This window comes from Denticeps clupeoides, chromosome 7, assembly GCF_900700375.1.
Source record: "Denticeps clupeoides chromosome 7, fDenClu1.1, whole genome shotgun sequence".
In the NCBI taxonomy this organism is placed as follows: domain Eukaryota; kingdom Metazoa; phylum Chordata; class Actinopteri; order Clupeiformes; family Denticipitidae; genus Denticeps; species Denticeps clupeoides.
The window spans coordinates 25,116,040-25,141,139 of record NC_041713.1 but is presented as its reverse complement, the minus strand read 5'-3'; the positions used below and the strand labels follow the sequence as shown (position 1 = coordinate 25,141,139).

The following is a 25,100-nucleotide window of genomic DNA, read 5'->3' as shown; positions in this document are numbered from 1 at the left end:
CAGTCCCCCTGGAGCAACTTAGGGTTAAGTGTCTTGCTCAGGGACACAATAGGCGAGTAGTCCACGCGGAGACGCAGAGAACAGTATGAACGCTGTTTCATCCACCCTCCACACCTGTAGGTGGCGCTGTAAGTCCCCGTCTAGTTCTCCTCCGCGGCGAGTTAAACACCAGCACCAGGGACATTACGTTCCTCACTTCAAAACGGAACTAAAGTAGGATTCTGTAGCGACTTTCCCTGCTGCTGAACTCCCTTCTTCCTCCTCAAACACTCCAACATGTTTGCGTTTCAGGTGCTGGATCATTGCAGTGGTGCTCCCGTGCCGTGCCATGTCGCTTTTGCATATTTTCGTGCAGATTTCTCTGCCTCCGCCATGTATCTGTCCTCTACCTCCGCTTGTTTTTTTTTGCTCCGCACTGTCTATGAGGCGCCAAACTCTGCTAGCATCTGTGCGCGAGAGAGACCAAGTGTGTTCACTCTGCTCCGTGCTCATAACGAATCGATTAGGAAATTTGTTGCCAACTCTTTTAGTAATCGATTTTTATCGATTCAATTGATTCGTTGTTGCAGCCCTATCTGCAATGCTGCTGTGCATCTTTCCAGCTTCCAGCGTCGATATTCTAAAGAGGATAAAGTTTAGATCCCTGTGACTTGCTGACAACAGAGGTCTGAACCACAGCTGCTTGATGGGGTGGATTTGGCCCCGTGTGGTTTGATGTGGAATCATTTGTTGAAACAAGCCTCGAGCCAGGGCCAGCAAAAGCTTTGTGCATGTTAACACTGATTAGTCAAAGATGGACTTAAATAGACGTACAATTAGACAACTCAGATTCTACTACTGAATATTGTTAATGCTTTTTAAATTAAATCAAAGTTCACACATCCCAGACAAAAATACAAACAGTGCTGATGAGACAATGAATTCCACCCCTACAGCAAAAGGGACTGAGTGCAGCCTAAGTGTGTTGCTATTAAAATATATATATGTATTTGTGTGTGTATATAGTCAGTGAGTATAGTCACCTTCACCATCAAAAGGTACTTATAAAACCTTGTGGCACACACAAAGACACAACAGAATCAGAAGGCAAATTTTGGAAAGTTTGCATGACAGCCAGCTCATACTTAAATGTCAACACTTCTGAATTAATTTTGGTTTATACATTGAGAATTTCTTTCTCAACTCTTTTAATATGTTATATGCTTGAATTTCAGAGTAAAATTGTGGCTTTATAAAACTTTTGACCGATAGTGTATTATTCATATTTAGATCAGTGATTTGTTTGCACTGTATGACATATGAGCATTGAGAGAACATTACAGAAGGAGACTACAGTTGTCCAGTGAACTGTGAGGTGCAGGTGCAGTTCCTTTTACTGGGTGCTTTTTAGGTGAGTTTAGGAGAAAACATAGAGGTGGCGGATTATGGAGGGTGCAGGGTCACTGGTGAGGTGCTCACCATTCCTTGGGTAATGAGCCAGTTGTCTATGGGCTGCATATCTGCTCTATCTGCATTAGCCCTCTGCTGAATCAGCAACAGAGAAAAGAGTTGAGAGTGAGCAGAGGCTCAGAACCACAACTGAAAAAAAGAGAATTAAAAACAACAAGGAAAAAGTAACAGTAACGGCTCGGCATGGCGGGGGAGAGGTGAGGTACCAGTGAAGTTCAAACTTTGGTCCATGGACTGATAAAGTGGTAAAAATCTATGTGGCAAGTACCAACCTACAAGCAACAGGGGAAATTCAGTACATGAGAAATGAAGTTTGTACTTTCATGAGCTATGTACTTGTGCATGTGCAAATTAATTACAAATCTTACAAAGAACTAATTTGAATGTCTTTTTACACTGCCATGCCAAAAAAGAGAGAAAACATTCATGAGCCCTTGAATGGTTAATTTGGTTTTTAATTACTATTAAAAATTCACTGAATGGTTTCTTATTTCTTAAGCAGCCATGTCTGCCAAGAGATCCCATTGTCATGGAATAAATGTGTTTCAGAAGCATTGTTGTTCTGTATCAAGCATACAAATCAATTCACTGAAATGACACACCTGGGACAATAATTGTACAACACATTATTTATGAGAGAGGAGACAGAAATGGCAGAAAATGGCCATTGAACTCACAGCTCACCATTTTTAAACCGAAAGCATTTCAGTTTGCTTGAAAGTACAAAGACTGGATTTTGGAACATTGAGATGTGGTCATGTGGTTTGATGAGTTCAGACAGACCCCTTTCCAGAGTGATGGGCACATCAAGATAAGAAGGGAATGCACATAATACTGCACAGGCCTGTGGAGGCCATGTCTGGGTTCAGTAACATTAAATGGTCAAAAAAGGTCAGATAACATGAACATACTGAGTGTCCACACTTTCCCATGAATTGATATCACCTGATGACACAATCATTTTTCAGGACAACGATGCAAGGATTAATCAGGCTCTAATTGTGAAAGTATGGTTCAGAAAGTACCAGGCATTAATTTCTCACATGAACCAATCGAGAACAGAAGACTTCTCCCATCCCAAACACAAAAGTTAACATTTGACTGAAGTAACTGTGATATCAACAACTACAGACCAGTTTCCCTCCTCTCATTTCTTTCTAAAAATCTTGAGCGCTGTGTCCACAATCAGCTATCACTTCATCTATCATAGAACAACCTCCTGGATCCTAACCAGTCTGGCTTCAGAACAGCTCATTCTACAGAGACTGCCCTTCTGGCTGTTACCGAGCAGCTACATGCGGCCAGATTGGCAAAACTGTCATCGGTACTTATTCTCCTTGACCTCTCTTCAGCATTTGACACCGTTAACCACAAGACTCTCTTGTCATTCCTGAAGAGGCTTGGAATTCAGGGCTCAGCATGGCAGTGGTTGGCTTCCTACCTTGATGAGCGAAGTGACTTGGAAAGGATCCACCTCTGCTTCACGTAGACTCTCCACTAGTGTCCCTCAAGTCTCAGTGCTAGGTTCTCTCCTTTTCTCCCTCTACACGAGATCACTTGGTGAGGTCATTTCCTCACATTATCCTACCACTGCTATGCAGACGACACACAACTCATCTTCTATTTTCCTCCCTCTGATCTACATGCTGCTTCCAATATCTCTGCATGTCTAACTGACATCTCATCTTGGATGACAGCCCATCACCTCAAACTCAACTCAAACTTCCCCTCGAGGTCAGAACAGCTCAGTCACTGAGTATTTTCAAATCACAGCTCAAGACTTTCCTCTTTAAGAATTTTTAGATTAACTTGTAACTTTCTTATTGTCGAACTTGTGTACAGAATCTACAACAGAGTGAATAAAAAGGTTGTATTCATAGTTGGGGTCCTAAGGAACTGGAACTGATCACTTCATCAATGATAACTTGAAAGCACGTTGTAAATCGCTCTGGATAAGGGCGCCAGCCAAATGCCTTAAATGTAAATGATATTGCATATGTTTATGACAGAGTGAATTAATCTTAAACCAAAAATTAAACCACATATTACAGTGTGCGAACTATTTTATTATTTATTTTTGTGGCATGGCAGCGTAACATTTTAATGTGCTTATTCTCAGGTCAGAGTCTATTCCACTGTTTCATTCTCATCACTGAACTGAACATTCTTCTAAACCTCCAAGTCCACAACATTCTTTTAACGTACATGATTCCTATTGGTGCATCTGGTCTTTGCCTACTGCACAATGGAAGCTACTCCAGTGTTGCCTGAGAGCCATATTAAATCTGATGGAATGAGGTGGGAATGGATCCTAGATTAAGTTTAAAACTTCTGGTTGTATGGTGGACAGCAGTGTTATAGCTATCTGTTTGGAGCTGAGAGTGGTGAAATCAGCAGAGAACATACAATACAGGCCAAAAGTTTGGACACACCTTGTGATTCAATGTGTTTTCTAATTTTTATGCCCATTTACATTGGTAAATTCACACTGAATACATCAAAACTATGAATGAACACCTATGGAGTTATGTACTTAACAAAAAGTGGAGACATGGCCTCCACAGTCACCAGACCTGAACCCAATCAAGATGGTTTGGGGTGAGCTGGACCGCAGAGTGAAGGCAAAGGGGCAAACAAGTGCTAAACATCTCTGGGAACTCCTTCAAGACTGTTGGAAATCTTTTTTAGGTGACTATCTCTTGGAGCTCATAGAGAGCAGTAATCAGAGCAAAGGGTGGCTATTTTGATGAAACGAGAATATAAAACATCTTTTCAGTTATTTCACCTTTTTTTGTTAAGTACATAACTTCACATGTGTTCATTCATTGTGTTGATGCCATCAGTGAGTATCTACCAATGTCATGAAAATAAAGAAAACACATTGAATGAGAAGGTGTGTCCAAACTTTTGTCCTGTCCTGTGTGAGAGAGAGAGAGAGAGAGAGAGAGAGAGAGATCTACATATGGAGTCCAGGAACAAGAAAAGGAGAGGCTCAAAGGGCTGGCTTCGCTGGATCACATAGCACAATGCCCAAACTGAGGCATCAAGGGTGTTGTGACATTCAGGACAGGCACAGATAGAGAAAATTTCCCAGCATTCACTACCACACTCACCCCAGCTGTATTCTGCTGTCTAACATCTAGAGCAGAGGCCAGGCCACCCAGTGCCTGGGGGTCTTCATACTTCACACTGAGAAAAGAAAGAGGATCAGCAGGGACTCTCTTAAGAAAAGGAAAAGGTTGGTCCGTACTAACTTTATTTTTTCCATAAAGAAATTGACATTCAACACTTCACAGCTGATTCCTCTAGATTTACATATAATCTGACTGCATACATTGATTTGACATTAATGTCATCATTATTGTAATGAAACAGAAAAATGAATTGTATTTCAGCATAGTGATGAATTTAAGGCCTGATTTACATAATACTGTTCATTCAACACTTTTCTGTTTTTGTGATAAATTAGTTGTTCTTTGTGCTCTCCAGAATATCAATTTGTTTGCTCTTTTGTCAGTATTCTGTTTAAAATGCTGCCTACCAAGTTAAAGATGTAACTGTATCCCAGATGTAAATACTACGACAAAAATACATAGATGGACAGAGATTGTCATACTTTTTGCGTTGATCGGCTAGCGAGCTGCCTCTGGTGTGGGCAAACATGTCAAAGTCATCCTGCTGAGGGGGGGCAGCAGAGATAGAGCTGAGTGTCCTGCTCACACTGTTAGAGCCTACATCTTACCGGGCAGAGAAAGAAAAAAAAATGTTTCATGGATGTAGAGCTATGTAGAAAAAAATACAAAGTAGTGCACAATTGTGAAGTGGAAGGAAAATGTCACATGGTTTTCAAATTTGTTTAACAACACACACACACACACACACACACACACACACACACACACACATATATATATATATATATATATATATATATATATATATATATATATATAATATAAAAAAGAGGTGGGCATAGATTAATTTTCTTAATCTAGATTAATCTCACTGTAATCTTGGAATTAATCTAGATTAATTTAGATTACAGTGAGATTAATCTAGATTTTAAATTAATCTACATTAATCTAGATTAAAATGGCTCATTTGAATTCTGCTGAAGGCATTCAGAATATGTGTGTTTCCCAAATAATAAGTAAGTCTTTGAGAACGGGTTTCTCAAGCCAGGTGGCATATTAGACCAGGGGCTCATCTCCTGTTTCCAAAATGCATCACAAACTGCTTGAGAAAGCTGTTCTACTATGATAATTGGTGATGAAAATAAATTATGTTCAATAAGATGTACTTGTGTTTATCAACTGTTTATTCAGTTAAATAGCTGCATCCATGTTACCACGTCACGTTTGATGTGGTAATTTGACAGTTCGAAGACTCGTTCTCGCCCCCTACAGTGCAATTCGGTTAGGTATACATCCGCGCTAAAATATCAAGGTGAAAGTCATCATAGTGTAGCGGTTTTTCTTCTGCGTTGTGGAACTTTTTGATTACGTTTCTTGAACCACAAATGATGAGCTGACACCCAAGAGATTTTCTGTGCAAAGTGTATTCTGTACAAAAAGCAAGGTCGCGTCAGAACATCGCATCTTTCTGCACCTCTCTCTCTCACAACTCACGCCATGTGTCCAAGAGAACTGAACATTAACATAAAGCATTCACAATTTACAATACTGCATTCCTGTACAAAAAGCAAGGTCGTGTCACACATCGCGTCTTTCTGCACCTCTCTCTACAATATACAGTATTAAAAGAACATAAAAAATATTCACAAAATAACACACATGCAAAATATTCCTAATATGTACATCAATTAAAATGAAAGAAATAACTTTTTGCACACAAACCCCACGCACCTCTCACAGCTCACGGCATATAAAAATTCCTTCCATTCGAAGGATGGAAGGAATTTTGTGTTGGTCAAATTTGTGTTGGTCAAATCCCAATAAGATACATTTTGGTTTCTGGATGTAATATGAAAATATTCAAGGTGTATGACACTGTAGTGAAAATGCATGCGAGGTGTGTGTAAATGTGTGTAAATGTGTGTAAATGTGTAGATGTTCTCACCCAGTCCAGCCAGCTGTGTTGAGAGGTTTGCTGAGGCAGAGGTGAGGGCTGTAGTACTGCAAAAACGAGGACTGACCACAGCTGGAGACCCAGGTCCCAGATCTATTAGGTTATCTTCTGTTGCCTCACTGAGGACCTAAAACAGACACACAGGAAAAGATAATGTACAAATATCAGATTATCTTTGGTTAAGCCTATACTTTAGCTTTCTCATTTAATTTTCTTAACATTTCCCCATTCCCACTGCTCTCCCAACAGCACTGACACAATACAAAGAAAAATAATTGCCAAAAAGTACCAAAAAAAATATCAAAGCACAATTTCCAGGATCTAGAAGGTAGGTGTATACAGGACTCCAATGCTCCATCTTAGGGTATTAGGAAAAACTTGTGAATGTGAACTGGTTTATTACATGTCTTAAAAAAAATATGTTGAAAAGAAAATCTCCGGGACCAAAAATCACCTTCAAAATCATGTTCCCATTTGAAGCCTGTACAGTAACATCAAATAAATCTTGCCTTTAAGAGTGCTAGCAGAGAGTGACAGATTTTTTACTTCTGAAAGCTTTAGACGTACCCCATTCTTATTTAATAAAGAATCAAAAGGATGAAGTATTAGAAAGAACTTGAAACTGTGACATTTTGAGATGTTTAATCTTTTGAGATCTCTAATCTTTACAAAAGACCGAACAATTAAACATCAGAAATGTTTGAGAATAATGCCAGAACAGCATTTGTTTCACTAGTACGAATATGCACGTAGAAGCCGATGATGGGATAAATATTTAATCACCCAGACAAGTCTAAAAACCTGGCCAAACATGTTCGTGGAAAAGAGATCTGGTCACACTAACTTAACTCTACACAAATAACTTTACAATTTAAAGTAAACCCATGTAAATCATTAAACACTAAATAATGCAAACAAGGGTTTACTTATCCCAAGAAGTGTCAGATTTTGAAAGACTAATTGAAAAAACTAGACAGCTCAGGTGGGGGTGGTGGACATATATGAGATCATAAAATTAAATAGATTGCATTTTAATTTTACAAAATCACACTAATCATCAGATTTCATCAGATTTGTCAGGGTTGAAGAGGCAGATCCTTTCATCAAGAAGGTACCAGAGAGATGCTGGAGAGGCAAATTACCAATCATTGCTTTAGCCTCATTTTCAAACTAGTCTTTTCCATAAAACTTTAGACAAAAAAATCTAAGAAAAAAATCGAAGGTGGGATCCTCCATAGAAGAAGTCTTGTATTTTCAGTGCTAGCCTCGTTCTCGGAAAAATATTGCATGATGTTACATGAGGATGTCTTGAGGATAGAGCACGTTCAATTTCCAGTGGAGTGAATTTGTCCAAGGGTCAAACCCATTTCAGCTTAAAAAAAAGTCTACAAGAGGAAGCTCACCCTGTGCTTTCTCAGAAAGATTGACAATCTTCAAATTGTTGCACCATCCTCTGTTCTCCAGGCATTCTGTTCTCATTCTATTTCGCTTACCCAGTAATGGAAGCTTGAAAGGGAGTTTTCCACTGAGGAAACAGATGCTTTTGTGCCAATTAAGGCATCATCTACCCCATCCAGGCGGGTGCTGACAGATTCTTCCAAACTACTCACACGAGTGGCCACAGACTTAATATCCAATAAGATCTGCTCTTATTGCTAGAGTGATTATCTTGGACATCTTTTGAGGAAGCATGCGGCAGCCTGTTGAGTAGCTTTTTTCTACCAGTGTGAGTGCAACGAAAGTGCGACAAAAAAGTGGAAAGCCATTGTATTGCTGTGGGCCCCCACATCTCCACAATAGGTTTAATATTTTTACTATCAATTATTGTGACAAAAACGTATTTTTTTATTTTCAAGATGGCGGTGCCTGTGCAGGCTGCGGCTTACAGAGCTCCCGAGACCACAGTGTTAAATGTTTATTTTTGTCTGTCTTTGTCTTTTAATTTAAACAATGTAGTACAGTTTACTGATGGTACAGTACATATATATTAGTTAGGAAAAATCTGCTCTGCTTTCGGAACAAAGGCTATTCTAAACTCTCAGTTGAGCTGACAGAGAAGTTTCACAGCCTTTATCTATTTTGACGACTGGCGAAGCAGACCTGGCCAAACCGCAAGCGACGCGATCGGAAACAAAAGCAAGGAAAAAGTGAAAGTTAACATGAGGCTAAAGGCTAACCCTACAAGATCAGCGATGCAAATGTCCAATAAATGGACAACACGTTGGATTACATCAAGCTACAGCATGTCAACCAGTGGGAGATGAGACACTGTTGTGTCTTCCTTTTCACTGAAACATGGCTGCAGGAAGACATCACAGACTCGGTCATTCAGTCAGACCGATTCTTTACTTTCCGAGCAGACAGGGATGCCACTTCGTCCGGTAAGGCCCACGGAGGTGGGCTTGTGTTTATGTGAACTCTGAGTTCGGTCATTCTACCTGCTGAGGGAGTACAGCTGTGTGCTGGTGGTCGCTGTGTACCCCCTGTCTAGCACTAATGCTAACCAGGTGCTAGTAGAGTTGTACCTTATAATCAGCAAACTACAAACGACACACCCTGACGGATTATTCATTATTGCTGGACACTTCTACCATGCAAACCTGAAGTTAGTTCTCCCAAAATTCTTTAAGAATGTGAACTTTGCTACCAGAGGAGGAAACTGTCTGGACAATGTTAACACCAACATCCTTGAAGCTTACAAGGCTCTTCCCCACCCCCAACTTGGCTATTTGAACCACATCAATGTGTTCTTGGTCCCTGTGTACAAGTACCTGCTGAAACACACTGAATCAGCCCACAAGAACATCAGAGTAAGGCCGGCTAGTGCGGTCTCATCTCTCCAAGTCTGTTTCAGCTCAACAGTATGGGGACACCATCAATCTGGAGGAGTACACACTAAGTCATGGGTTACATCTCCAAATGCATTGAGGATGTTATTGTCTCCAAGAACGTCACCATGAGAGCAAACCAAAAGCAGTGGATGATGAGAGAAGGTCACACGCTACTCAAGATCTAAAGACAAAGCTGCAATCAAGATGGCCAGAGCCAAATGTGCTATTCGCAGAGCTAAGAGGGACTATACACCTAAGATCAATGACCATTTCAACAGCACCAGAGACACTCGCCGCACATAGCAGGGCATACAATTACAAATTACAAACCTACCAGACAAACTCAATGACTTCTTCGCATGTTTTGATGTGCACAATAAATAGCCATCAAGGAAACCAACATCTTCCCCCGATGATCAAGTACTCTGTTTCGCCACAGCTTATGTGAGGAGGATTGCAGGACTTGACAACATACCTGGCGGGTGCCAAAAAATTGTTCTGATAAGCTGGCTGGCGACCTGAGCATGTCTCTGAGCCAGTCGCTGGTCCCAGCATGTTTCAAAACCACCACCATCATACCAGTGCTGAAGAAGTCTGCAGTGATGTGCCACAATGACGTGCCACATTGACTCCTTCAATTTGCATACCGTCCCAACAGGCTAACTGAGGATGCCATATCCTCTACAGTCCACCTCTCTTTAACACATATTGATAAGAAAGACTCATGTCAGGATGCTATTAATAGACTTCAGCTCTGCGTTCAAAACAATTATCCCTCAAAAGCTGTTTGTGAAACTGAGTGGGCTTGTCCTGAACACCACTCTCTGCAACTGGGTCCTGATCTTCCTTAAAAACAGGCCCCAGGCAATTCGGATGGGTGGCCACACCTCCTCCATCATCAGACTAGGCACAGGAGCACCACAGGGATGTTTTGGAGAATGTTGTTTGGATTAAGGGAATAGCCCTTGTAAGGTTCAGATCATATCTGACTGATCGGTATCAGTTTGTGGACATCAATAGTGATTCGTCTACACACAGTAAAGTATGTTGAAAACACACAGTTGTATTTTTCAGCAATGCCAGACAAGAGGTCGCAGCTGAACAGAATAGAGAATTGTTTGAAGGCCATTAGACAGTGGATGCTCACCAACCTTCTTCTGTTAAACCCTGATAAGACAGAAGCTCTTGTACTTGGGCCTCAAGCAGCCAGACGTAAGCTGTCTGACTACATCATAACTTTGGACAGCCTCTCTATCTCACCAAGTAAAGGATCTAGGTGTACTCATCGACGCAGGTCTCTCATTCGATTCGCATGTAGATAATATGACTAGGATAGCATTCTTTCACCTTAGAAATAGTGCAAAGATAAGAAATATCATCTCAATGCACAATGCAGAAACATCAAGGTTAGATTACTGCAATGCATTACTGTCTGGATGCTATAGTGGGTGCATGAGTAAACTCCAGCTAATTCAGAATGCTGCAGCCAGAGTTCTAACTAGAATTAGAAAATTCGACCACATCGTCCCGGGCTTACAATCACTGCACTGGCTACCAATCAAATTTAGGACTGATCCTACTTCTGACCTATAAAGCTCTAAATGGTCTCGAACACTCCGCAATACCTACGTGTAGCTATTTACGACCCGATACGCCCCTTGCATTGAAAGGGTGCGGGGTCAGTACTGGTACCTAAAGTACAGAATGTCACAACTGGGAGCAGATCCTTCTCTCCACAGCTGTGGAACAGCTTGCCGGTCAGTGTTCGGGACTCAGACACAGTCTCGGTGTTTAAATCTAAACTGAAAACACATCTGTTTTCTCTGGCCTTCTGTTAAAATCCCCAGACAGAGTGTAAATTAATAAGCCCACTTAATTACACAGTCACCTAGTCAAAGTGTTAAATTCACCTTAGTTAGGATGTCCTAGTTATGGTACCGGGCCACTGTTGGACAAATATACCATTAAAGCCACATACTTCAGTACCAGTCGTACAATGCCACCGTCTGCCACTGCTTCTGTTTGTTCTCTCTTAGGCACTGAATCAAGCACACAGACCACCTGCAGACTTCAGTGAAGAGACCACCAGATAAATTCTGGTTCCTGACAACTGCTAAACGATGACTCAGCATGAAACAAACCAGAGGGTCACCACAGCCACCACCACCTTAACAGCTAAAGCTTCAGGGATCTTCAAATGGACCAGTAGCATTATAATGGACACATAATGTACACCATGACACTGGACTGAAACCTACTCTGCACGGTCGAGGACTTTTCCACCTCTACAACTGTAGGACTTTTTCTCTTCTAAGACAAATCATCACAAACCCTGCACTGTCACCAATTGCAGGCTCACTCTACCTTGGAAGGGGGTCCATCTCTATATTAATCCTTCCCAAGGTTTCTACCTATCTTTTTTTTTGTGTGGAGTTTTTCCCTGTGTGCAGAGGAGTCAAATGTGGAGGGTATCAACTGCAGGGCCTGTCAAAGCGGATCGCCATATACTTTATATGATTATAAATGTTGTTGATTTCATAATACAAGTTACTCATATATACAGTCATAGCCAAAAGAATGACACATATACTTGTTTTCATCAAGTTTGTAGCTTTGGTTTTTTGTCAGTGTTTCTGTGGTGTATTGAAGTAGTTACAAGCATTTTATAAGGCTTTTATTTAAATCAAGTTTATGCAAAGAGTCAATATTTTCAGTGTTGGTCCTTTATTCAAGACCTCTGCAATTTGCCCTGGCATGCTGTCAACTTCTAGGCCAAATCCTGACTGATTGTGACTCATTCCTTCATAAATCAGTGCTAAGATTTTATCAGAATGTGTTGGTTTTTATTTGTGCACCCGTCTCTTGAAGTTTGACCACAAATTCTCAATTGGATTAAGTTCCGGGGAGTTTCCTGGCCAAGGACCTAAAATTTCAAAGTTTTGTTCCCTGAGCCAATCCATCAAGCTGGAAAAGGCATTGTTCTTCACCAAACTGTTCTTGGATTGTTGGGAGAAGTAGCTGTCTGAAGATATTTTGGTACCATTCTTTATTCATGGCTGTGTTCTTATGCAAAATAGTGCATGAGCCCACTCACTTGGATGAAAAGCAGCCCCCCCACATGAATGGTCTCAGGATGCTTTACTGTTGGCATGAGACAGGTCTTCTGTTCTCCGGACAATGATTTTTCCAGATGGCCCAAACAATTGGAAAGGGGTTTCATAGGAGAAAATGACTTTATACCAGTCCTCAGAAGTACAATTCCTGTCCAATCCATGATGTTTTTCATGGAGAGAAGTGCTGCTTCACTGTGCGTGCAGATTTTTTTTCTTTTCAGCTGTTGCTCCTCCTTACAGTACTCCACAGACTGGCACACATGCAATGCAAGTTTGACCAATGTCCTCCTCTTTGGTTGTCCACACCTGCTGCAGGTGTACAATAATGGTTTTCCCAGGCAGCAGGTCCTGTCCTGCTGCAGCTGGTCCAGTTCTGCTACTGTTGCATTTCTCTTCCTGTCTGTTGTGTGCCATAGTGCAGGCTGAGTAGCAGAGGGGCTGCGGCCTTGTAGTGCTACTGAGGTGGTGAGAGGTTTCTCAGGAGGAGGCTGAGAAGGAGGCAGAGGAATTGTATAACTGTTATTGAAGAACTGTACAGTTTCCTGTGATGGAGCCAGGGGCACTGAAGGTCCTGGTGATATTCACACAGGCTCTTCCTGTGCTGCAGCTAATGTGGTCGGAGGAGGCGGCGGCTGCAGGAGAGAGGCCTGTCTGTGGTTTAAAGAGAAGGCACCTTGTGCCTTTCAATCCTTCTAAAGAAAATGTATTAAGATAAATTATAAAATGAGGGTGAACACTTTACTTAAAGCCCTCAGCATGAACTATCACAATGACAATCACTTCACATGGTGTCACAACAATCTCTCTCTGAAAGTGTGAAAGGAAATCCTCTGGACTTTAGAAAATCACATCCTGCCCACTCATCATAAACATTTCTGTCTTAACTGAGAGGATTACAATCACAGGAAGGTTAGGTTTAAAATAAAATAGTTTAAGTCTAATATATTTTTCTCGTACTCCTTATTTTAAATGGCTCATAAAAAATAATTATCGATATTTGACCGATATGAAACACTGATATTGTGATACAGTTTCCAGCTATATCGCCCAGCCCTAGCTCAGCACTGGAGATTGTAAAGATCAAGTTCCTGGGTGTGCACATCACTGAGGAACTTACATGGACAGTCAACACCACGTCATTGATCAAGAAAGCTAAACAGAGACTTCATTTTCTTGTGGAGGCTAACACGGGTGAGCCTCTCCCCACCCATCCTCACCACATTCTACAGAGGCACCATCACGCGCATCCTGACCAGCTGCATCACTGTCTGGTACGGCAACTGCTTCTGATCACAAGAGCCTACAGAGGACAGTGAAGACAGCTGAGAACATCATTGGGATGCAAGAGTGTGAAATGTCCATGTGAGGGGTGTGAATGGTCCTGCACAATCCTTCAGGCCTTGCGGACGCTGCTTTTGTGAAATGTGTCCAGTAGTGGGGAGCACTACTTGACACGTTTCACAATAAAGTGCTATATACAACAACTACACAATTCACAGGAGGACAACACACCATGAAAGGAGAGACAAAACTACACAACAAAGCCACAACTAACCACACTAATCACTAACACACAACAACTCTTATCCAACTAACACAATCCAAAACTCCAACTTCAACTCCAAACTCTCCTCTCACTTCCTCCTCCTCCGGCTCCACAACAATGAGCCCTGAATGGTGGCTGGAATGGTCCTTATGTAGTTCTCTGTCCTGTGCATTGATTGGCTGCCAGTTGATGAGGCAATTGGTGGGTGGAGCTGTAATCCAAATCTCCTCCCCCAGCAGCCAGCCTAAAAGAGAACACGCACAAAACAGAGCACCCCAAGCCATTCTACGGCCTAAAGGACATAACATGCCCACGAACCATTCTCCCAGTAATGTCACAGAATCCTTAGCCACCTTTCTTTTGCTAGCAGCAACAGCACATAACTTGGCCAAAGACAAATCGCTTTACCACTCTCACCTAAACAGCTCAGTGTCAACAGACAGTGATAGAGGCGAGCCACAAATCAAATCACCTTGGGACGTTGACTGAAACCATGGTGCACCTTCAATGGGTCACCTGAGAAGACAAAACTGGATTCTCCAATGTTTATTCATAGTTTTGATGCCTTCAGTGAGAATCTACCAATGTAAATGGTCATGAAAATAATAAAAAAAACACATTGAATGAGAAGGTGTGTCCAAACTTTTGGCCTGGATACACCTTAATAAAACGGGAATGGTTGGTGATATTAACATCCTGTTTGTGGCACAATAGTATATGTGAGGGGGCAAACTTTTCAAGATGGGTGGTGACCATAGTGGTCATTTTGAAGTCGGCCATTGGATCCAACTTTTGTTTTTTCAATAGGAAGAGGGTCATGTGATATCAAATTTATTGGTAATTTCACAAGAAAAACAATGGTGTACTTTATTCTTTCATGAGTTATTTAAGTTTCTGACCACTTATAAAATGTGTTCAATTTCACCAACCATTCCCATTTTATTAAGGTGTATCCATATAAATGGCCCACCCTGTATTACTTTACTAATATATTCAGTAAAAGGTTTTCTTTTCCTTCTGCTTTCTTCCAGAGACCTTTGAAGAAGCTAAAAGACAAGAGAACAAGTACAACTCAACAATGCGTGCAACTTCTGAGCTAGAATCTAAAGACGAAGGAGAAATCCGAGGTTGAGTAAAACACTTTGTCTGAAATAAAAAAAAAAATCTTGCCAAGGCTTGCCAAACCACACAATGTTTATTTCACAGGTATATAGGTGTATTTTAAACATATTTTAATTATATAGTTTCATTGGCACACATACATAATCACAAGATTGCAGGTTCAAATCTTGAACTGCCAAGGTGCCATTGAGATCCTCTTGATCAAAGTACCATCCCGACACACTTCTCCCCGAGCATCTTTCATGGCTGTCCACTGCTCGCTAAGGTAAATGCAGAGGACACATTTTGTTGTGTCACCGTGTACTTTTTTGCAGTGTTTCACAAAAACAATCACTTCACTTTCACTATAATTACATCATTTAATTGTTTTAAATTGGTTAACTATAACTTATCTGATTTATATACTTCACCGAATTTTGCAAACTCAGTGCAGTTGACTTGGGCACATGCTTACTAGCAGTTGTCTTCAATATACGTCACAGTAAATGTCTTATTTTGCCAACCACTGACTATTTCCATATATGAAACAGACCTTTTTAAACCCCCGCTGCTTTTTCTTTTTAGACTCACTTAAAAGCAGCTATCTGGATGACTTGCGGTCTTCAGACTCAAGGAAGAGCACTTAGTCAAGTCATGGGTTTTTCCCCTCAATGTATGTTTGAGGAGCTACGTGCCTGTGCTTGCAATGGAGGGCATGTTACGTAGTTAAAGTTTCTGTGCATTTCATCACCAAGATGCGTCATCACAACACCTTGACACCCTTAAAACACACAAGCAATGCTACAGTACCAGTCTTTATAGCAGTAAAGCATGACTTTATATAAAAAAAGCTGTATTTTTAGAAGGATGAGACAATGAACCTGTTGCACTCATTCACACTATTTTAAATATATGACCAGAGAAGTAGTATTTTTAGCTGTTTTACAGGCTGTATTTGATGTTGAACACATTCAGTACTTCAGTATGTTGAAAACAAAAAGTATGTATATAATTTCAACAGCACAGATGGAGTACCACCATCTGGAGCACCCACATCTAGGAAGTTCTGGTATGACACAGTTCTTCATTTTGTTCAGAACTTTACAATTTACTCTGACATTTTGGCCTAAAGTTCACGTTACCAATTAAGACTTGATTCTTTATCATTGAGAAAAGGTAAAGCCATATTAGGCAATCCATGTATTCATCCTGTAACTATCAGCTAAGCGTTGGCAGGTGTTGATGTGATTTAATGTAGAATTACCCTTATTAATCAACTAAGACTGTTTAGTCAAATGTTGACAGCTGAAAACATTTAGGAAAAATCAAATGTAGTATATATAGTATATATATTAAATAATGAAGCAAGTCTCAAAATTATGGCTCATGTTAGGTGCCTTTTTGGAAATACAACCCCAAATCAGGAAAAGTTGGGACAGGGTGGAAAACGTGAGTAAAAATAGAAAAAAGCAAGTAATAATTTGATTTGTAAATAAATATAATTTAATTTGTAAATAAATATTCATTCTTGCCAATCAGGATTACAACACATTCCCAAAAAAGTTGGGTCAGTACAGTATTTATCACTTTGTACAGTTACCCTGTCTTTTAACAACACTTAAAAGATGTTTAGGCATTGAAGAGATCAAGTGACTAAGTGTTGCAGGGGTTAAGTTTGTCCCATGCTTCCTGCAAACTACGTTTTAGGTGCGCAACATGCCTTTGTTATGTGCGCAGTATGTGGTTTGGCATTGTCTTGCTGAAATAAGCATGGGCGTCCCTGGAAAAGATGGCATCTTGAAGGCAGTGTTTATTTACAAATCAAATGATGTTTACAAAAAAAAAACATGAATTATCTTGTGTTGTGAAATTTGTGAATTACTGCTTTATTTTTTTATTCACATTTTCCACCCTGTCCTAACTTTTTCTGATTTGGGGTTGTATATTTCTATAATGTGCTAATTACGGCTGATGCTAGACATTTCATATACAGTGGGGCAAAAAAGTATTTAGTCAGCCACCAATTATGCAAGTTCTACCACTTAAAAAGATGAGAGAGGCCTGTAATTTTAATCATAGGTATACCTCAACTATGAGAGACAAAATGAGAAAAAAAATCCAGAAAATCACATCCTTTGATTTTTAAATAATGTATTTGCAAATTATGGTGAAAAATTAGTATTTGGTCACTAACAAGCAAGATTTGTGACTCTCACAGATTTATAACTTCTTCTGTAAAAGGCTCCTCTGTCCTGCACTCATTAGCTGTATTAATGGCACCTGTTTGAACTCATTATCAGTATAAAAGACACCTGTCCACAACCTCAAACTGAATCTGCAATAGGTAAGTAGCTTGGTGTGAAGAAATCAACTGTGGGATCAATTATTAGAAAATGGAAGACATACAAGACCACTGTTAATCTCCCTAGATCTGGGGCTCCACGCAAGATCTAACCCCGTGGGGTCAAAAGGATGACAAGAACGGTGATAAAAAATCCCAGAACTTGCTAAATGTTCTTTGGATTTTGTAGATACGCAGATGCCACATCAAGACAGAGACACAGGGGGACCTAGTGAATGACCTGCAGAGAGCTGGGACCAAAGTAACAAAGGCTACCATCAGTCACACACTCCGCCGCCAGGGACTCAAATCCTGCAGTGCCAGACGTGTTCCCCTGCTTAAGACAGTACATGTCCGGCCCGTCTGAAGTTCACTAGAGAGCATCTGGATGATCCAGAAGAGGATTGGGAGAATGTCATATGGTCCGATGAAACCAAAATAGAACTTTTTGGTAAAAACTCTACTTGTCGTGTTTGGAGGAGAACGAATACTGAGCTGCATCCAAAGAACACCATACCTACTGTGAAGTATGGGGAACATCATGCTTTGGGTGTGTTTTTCTGCAAAGAGACCCGGACGACTGATCCATGTAAAGGAAAGAATGAATGGGGCCATGCATCGTGAGATTTTGAGTGAAAACCTCCTTCCATCAGCAAGGGCATTGAAGATGAAACGTGGCTGGGTCTTTCAGCATGACAATGATCTCAAACACACCGCCCGGGCAACGAAGGAGTGGCTTCGTAAGAAGCATTTCAAGGACTGGCCTAGCCAGTCTCCAGATCTCAACCCCATAGAAAATCTTTGGAGGGAGTTGAAAGTCCGTGTTACCCAGCGACAGCCCCAAAACATTACTGCTGTAGTGTGTTCATACCTTGTAAAGACTTACAGAAAACGTTTGACCTTCCGTCATTGCCAACAAAGGGTATATAACAAAGTACTGAGATTAACTTTTGTTAGTGACCAAATTCTAATTTTCCACCATAATTTGCAAATAAATTCTTTAAAAATCAGAGGATGTAATTTTCTGGATTTTTTTTTTCTCATTTTGTCTCTCATAGTTGATTACAGGCCTCTCTCATCTTTTTAAGTGGGAGCACTTGCACAATTGGTGGCTTTTTTTTGCCCCACTGTGTGTGTGTGTGTGTGTGTGTGTATATATATATATATATACACACACACACACACACACACACACACACACATTATAGATTTTTGTTGAATCAGGTACATATGGACGCAGTGTAGGAAGTACACCCACCTTGTGCCTCTCAACAAGCAGGAAATGGTATGTGTTTTCAGTCCTCTTTAATTTATTTAAAATAAAATTTAGTCTCTCTCTATGCTTTGGAGAGAACTACCTCCAGTATGATTAGTTGCCACCAGTGCCTGATAAAAGTGTACAAAACATATTCAAAATAACATGGTCTTTATGAACCCTTCTTATGAAATTAAATTCTCTTTGGACAGTTGTTTTGTAACTCCTATCACCTGATGTTTCTAAAAAAACTTGCAAAATGTTCTTTGGATTTTGTAGATACGCAGATGCCACATTAAGACAGAGACTACAGACATCTTTTGAAAGGCAAGTTGATTTAGTAGTGTATGTAGTGTATGTCTGCAGTATCAGTTTGCAAGTTATTTATCATAGGTTATTTAAACCAGAAAATGACATCAGTGAAAGTGAAGTGATTGTCATTGTGATACACAGCACTTGTGCACACAACAAAATGTGTCTTCTGCTTTTAACCCATCACCCTTGGGGAGCAGTGTGTGGGAACGGTGCTTTGCTCAGTGGCACCTCTGTGTCACCTTGGGAGATCGGGATTCGAACAGACAACCTTCTGATTACAGGGCCACTTCCTTAACCGCTTGGCCACCACTGCCCCAAGAGCATCGCCTCCACGTCGGGGAATCGAACCCCAGTCTCCTGCGTGACAGGCAGGGATACTCACCACTATACTAAAGAGGAGCTGCCAAAAATTAGTTCCCTTTTCAGCTGCGAGCAGGGTTTGAACCTGCGCCGGGAGACCCCATTGGATTTCAAGTCCAACGCCTTAACCACTTGGCCATCGCAGCTGTTTTTTTTTTTTTTTTTAGGCCACCACTGCCCCAATGCTTGCCCAAGTATTAGTGGTGGTAGGCCAACTGTCAAGAGACATACAAAAATGAGCAAATCAGGTCCAATCAACTGTTTTTTCCACAGGTGGATTACAATTAAACTGCAGAAACATCTCAAAGAAACAGGAGCCAACTGAGCTCAATTTTGACCTTTATGGCAAAGGCTGTGAATACATGTGATTTCTCAAGTTTTTAATTAATTCAACAAAGTCCACAAAACTTCTGCTTATAAGCCTCAGGAACCAGCTCATATGAGCTCATATGAGCTTAAAATAGCAGCTTTCACAAACCCATAATCAGAACTCTGCTCTACAGTCAAAGTTATATAAGGTCCAATAATTAGGTCCAAACATTGATCGGCCATTTCAAAGTCATAGCGACTCTTTCAAAATGAGTAAAATATTTATCCACCTCATGCTCATTAAAAGGAGGTACCATTCTAATAACACGGCCAATATCAAAAGACTGGTCCGATGACAAACTGACCCAAACTCAGTGAAACCGGTGCAGACTGCGGTCGTTTCTGAGGAACCCGTCTGCACATTGATCGAAGGTGCTACAAATAAATCCCCCACTGGAGCAGGAGTTTGGGCAGCAGAATCCAAAGTCTCCAAAATGACAAGCGACAGAGCTACAACCGAAACAGCAGAAGAAGGAAATCCGGAGGAACAGGTGGCATCACGGAATCTTGCTTCCCTGCCAATTATATCTCCAGCTATTGATAAACAAAAGCTCCAGCTCCCGCTCGCGCGAGTCATGCTCCAACTTTGCCCTCTCAAATTAAAATTGAAGTTCTAATTTCCTAATCTCAACTTCATTATCGAGTTCTTTTGCCTATACCACCTGATTTTCCCATTCGGTACGAAGCCAAGCAGCCTCAAATTGCAACTTACATTCCTCAAAAGCATATACACAGATTTTAAGTTCACACGTCTACTCCTTGCGATCCCCCCAAATAAAACAAGAGGTGTATCTACTCTCTTTAAAGACACAGTCCCTGGTCCCAGACAATAAAAAGTTACCAAACAGGGCCACAAAATGTACCAAGTCAAACACAAGCAACCCACATACCGATGTAACAATTGAGATGACAAAGTTGACTTTAACTCATCATAATTCCCAGAGAAGACTTGAAAATAGCCTCAGGTTCACGGAAATGCAATGCATTTCACGAGAGAGAAAAAAGTATACAATGTACACACACACACAGAAGAAGAAGAAAAACAGTTCAGCTTCCATACACAATTATGGGACTGAAGGTATTTGGCTACTACTGGCTACACGTGATTGGTAGATGGTAGGGCAGATGCGTGGGTCAGTGATTCTGATTCTGGGGTCACTACAGCACAGTCTGTGGGGCACAGCGAGTGTTCCAATATACAGGGAGTCACTCTCATTTCATCAGTCCATAAAACCTTAGAAAAATCAGTCTTGAGATATTTATTGGCCCAGTCTTGACGTTTCAGCTTGTGTGTCTTGTTCAGTGGTGGTCGTCTTTCAGCCTTTCTTACCTTGGCCATGTCTCTGAGTATTGCACACCTTGTGCTTTTGGGCACTCAAGTGATGTTGCAGCTCTGAAATATGGCCAAACTGGTGGCAAGTGGCATCTTGGCAGCTGCACGCTTGACTTTTCTCAGTTCATGGGCAGTTATTTTGCGCCTTGGTTTTTCCACACGCTTCTTGCGACCCTGTTGACTATTTTGAATGAAACGCTTGATTGTTCGATGATAACGCTTCAGAAGCTTTGCAAGTTTAAGAGTGCTGCATCCCTCTGCAAGATATCTCACTATTTTTTACTTTTCTGAGCCTGTCAAGTCCTTCTTTTGACCCATTTTGCCAAAGGAAGTTGCCTAATAATTATGCACACCTGATATAGGGTGTTGATGTCATTAGACCACACCCCTTCTCATTACAGAGATGCACATCACCTAATATGCTTAATTGGTAGTAGGCTTTCGAGCCTATACAGCTTGGAGTACGACAACATGCATGAAGAGGATGATGTGGACAAAATACTCATTTGCCTAATAATTCTGCACTCCCTGTATACACTAGATGTCACATTCAGCCTGTCAGCATGAGTCAATACTGGCGCCATATTTGGAGGGGGTTCCAAGCTCATTCAACCACGCTTCTCTGATTTCACAAGTAAGATTTAATTATTTAATCTTGCATTTTATGAAATTTTGTGTTCGACAAATAACATCATTCATGTTACAGACCAGAGCATCTGTATTCTTGCCCCCACCTCATAGGAAAGGCACAGCTCCTGTTCTAACACTATATATTGTATAGTTAGTTCATTGTCTAAAGATATACAAGCAGGCTGTTGGTGGGTTACAGCACAACACACAGGAAAGACACAGCTTCTTTAGACACCTGTATATATTTCAGTACATTGTCTATAGTTCTTTTTTCCAATTAAGTATTTTCCTTGTCTGAAATATGTATTGTGTACACTTCATTGTCTATAGTTCTCTACAAATCCATACGATTGTCTGTTGCTTTAGATAAAATAGACAATGACAAATAGAAATGTATGAATGATTACGCTACAGGGCTCTGGCAGGATGTCCGGCGGCGGAGTCGAGACAGGCCCAAAATGTATTAATTCTTTTTCTGTATTAATGTATTAATCTGCATTTCTCTGCATGTAATAAAAGTGTAGTTTATTTAGAATGAAAAAATACGTTTTCAAAAAACACTTCTTTATCAATTTATTCACAGCTCGGTCATAAAAACATTTCTGACATTTGAATAAACACTATAAAAAAACTATTAAAAATGTTTCATAAATTAGCTTAATTCTATTTGCCACTTTAGACGTTCATTAATTTAAAAGAAGCTTTAAAAGATAGCAGTTCTAGTGACTCTTACGTCTATAGACATCTCTATTCAACACGACATCTAGTTTATATATCTAGTGTCTGTTTCTCACCACTTACCACCCCTTGTTTTTAGTTTTATAATAATTTATGTGTTTACTAAACACAGGAGTTGTCTGGGGTTGTTTTGTAAAGGTCCCCCATCATGAAAATGTACCTTTGTGAAATTATTTAACGTTAATATGGTCCTGCAGTGGCTTGAAATGGCGATAATTCTGCACCACATTTTATAAATCATAAAGATCAAAGCAAAAAGAGCCATGAGAAGATTTAACTGTGGTTAAGGACAGCATTATTAGGTTTTCAGAACTCTTAAAGTCCATTAGTTTTGAGATTCATAATTTTAAATTGCCAATCCACTAAATTCAAAAGGTCTGGAATAGGCTAGGGCAACACCTCTGTTTCATTCAACAGGGCCTGACATTTAAACATGCCCATGTGGTTGGGATGTTATGGAAAATTGTATATATCTTATGTGAACTCCAGCGAAACTTTGGAATGTTGTTCTTTTTAGCTGTGGGGTTTGTGTGTGTGTTTTTGTGTGTAACTGTGGGTGGGAACATCATTTTGGGTTCCACATTACCTGTGCAGTCAAGGTCTAATTAATGGCACACCCTATGTCTCTATGTACGCTTATGTGCAATATGCTTCAGTGTGCTGAGAGAGAAGTGAGGGGTGAGAGGTGCGTAGTGAATTTCTATATTATCAGTTGTATATATGTGTATTTAATAATAAATAATTATTTTTTTTTATGTTCTGTAACCTAAGCGTGTGCTGCGTTATGCCAAAATATTCGATTTCACATGTAGAACTCGAGCCTTGAGAGCCACAAAAGCCTTATGTCTCGTAGGATGAGAGGAGGGCCGGAACACATGACTGGTAGCCACTGACTGCGCCCTTCTGTGTTGTTGTGTTATTAATAATTGAAGAATTAGTAATGAGGGGGAATATAATTGAGATAATGTTTGAATTGTCTATGTTCATGTTATGGTTGTTTTTGTGTTATTTTGTCAGCATTTTCATATTTTAAAGCCAGTTATATCAGATATTTTGAATTTTTAGGCAATTCGCCTAATTGCATAAGGGAGCAGGACCTCCTTTAGCATCAAAGAGAGGATGACAGGAGGGCCGCGACACATATGACTGGTAGCAACTGACTGTACCTGTCTGTTTTTTCTACAGACATAAAAGACCTTTATCAACCGATTATTGGATGCTGACGTGCATCTGCTACACCCACAAAAGTCACCACCTGCTGAGAGAAACAATCACAAGGAAGAAGTAAATACTGGTAAAACGGATCTTGAGTACTTGCCTGCCTCAGCTAGCAATAAAACAGAAATGAACAGAAGGAGAAAAAAAAAAAAACAATAATGATCAAAAATACTAAAATAACAACAAATCATTGCATGTTTTATGTCCTCATAAGTTTGATCGACCACATAAAACACAACCACATAAAAAAAACAACAAAAAAAAAAAAACACACATCTTTGGGGGGCAGTAAAGGATAAAACTTGTTTTAAAAAAGGTAGAGCTCATTGCAGCCATTTGTTGTTTAAGCCAAAATATTGTGATTAGTCAGTTTCTGTACAATTGTGCACTATATGTGCATTCAGGCAGTTAAATTCTTTCAGTCTTCAAAAATCCACCATCCTTAGCCATTAAAGTTTTCACCACAGTCCCCTTCAACCCTCCTGCACTTGTCTATTTGTCTATGTATTTAACTATTCATCCACAGGCTTTTGAAAGTGAAGTGATTGTCACACGTGATACACAGCAGCACAGCACACAGTGCACACAGTGAAATTTGTCCTCTGCATTTAACCCATCACCCTGATTGAGCAGTGGGCAGCCATGACAGGCGCCCGGGGAGCAGTGTGTGGGGACGGTGCTTTGCTCAGTGGCACCTCAGTGGTACCTTGGCAGATCGGGATTAGAACCAGCAACCTTCTGATTACGGGGCCGCTTCCTTAACCACTAGGCCACCACTGGCCCTGTTTTAAAAAACAGTCACCTATTCATCAAGTTTAACCAATTCAACTTCTATCATTCACTCTCATTATTTTAATAGTTATTCACTAAATTTATATTGAGCCATGTTATCTTCTCGAGTGCACTAGAAAAATTAGATAATCCTACACATTTATTTAATCCCTCTATCCACCCAATAGCTTCCATTGATTTTACAGTTGTTCAAAAAAAGAAAATTAAGCATTGTGAAATTATTTATGCCATTGTGAAATATTCTGCCATTAATCGTCAGTAACCATTAATAAGCACGCGTTACTGCCATCACACATATTCATTTTATTCAGCCACAAATTTAACCAATTCAACAACTTTTAACTTTAACCTCAATTTTTCATACATCAGTTTCATCCCTCCATCCCACTTGAACAGTTATTAAATGTGATTTGTCAAATTGGAGGTAATTTTTTCCCCACCAAATAAAAAATAATCACATAGTTAGGTGAATAAATATGTTTATAATGGAAAACATGGAATTCAGAATAATTAAAAAGGAAAAAAAAATAATTTAGCAAAAATTCCGGATTTCATAGGGCCACAGCTAAAATGACAAAATGTGACCCCCTGACATCCATGGCAAGAAAGTGTGTTTAGCTC

General features: G+C 40.2%; 1 protein-coding gene, 1 long non-coding RNA gene and 1 other non-coding gene across 11 annotated transcripts in view; 1 reads left to right on the top strand and 2 right to left on the bottom strand.

The window, feature by feature from the left end:
• tom1l2a (target of myb1 like 2 membrane trafficking protein a) overlaps positions 1-25,100 on the bottom strand; it is a 55,133-nt gene that overhangs the window by 7,957 nt on the left and 22,076 nt on the right. For 4 of the 9 annotated variants that reach the window (XM_028986164.1, XM_028986167.1, XM_028986172.1 and 1 more), the window contains 4 exons: positions 6,529-6,664; positions 5,066-5,186; positions 4,563-4,638; positions 1,459-1,524 (listed from right to left, as the gene is read on the bottom strand). In XM_028986164.1, coding sequence (XP_028841997.1) covers positions 1,459-1,524; positions 4,563-4,638; positions 5,066-5,186; positions 6,529-6,664 — 399 coding nt within the window. The remainder of the gene's footprint in view (positions 1-1,458; positions 1,525-4,562; positions 4,639-5,065; positions 5,187-6,528; positions 6,665-25,100) is intronic. The other 5 variants (XM_028986165.1, XM_028986168.1, XM_028986169.1 and 2 more) reach the window with 3 other exon arrangements.
• LOC114793962 (uncharacterized) lies at positions 15,057-23,761 on the top strand. The gene is made up of 3 exons (XR_003750282.1): positions 15,057-15,154; positions 21,643-21,735; positions 23,655-23,761. It is a non-coding gene; the product is annotated as an uncharacterized LOC114793962 (long non-coding RNA).
• trnas-uga (transfer RNA serine (anticodon UGA)) lies at positions 19,464-19,545 on the bottom strand. The gene has a single exon. It is a non-coding gene; the product is annotated as a tRNA-Ser (tRNA).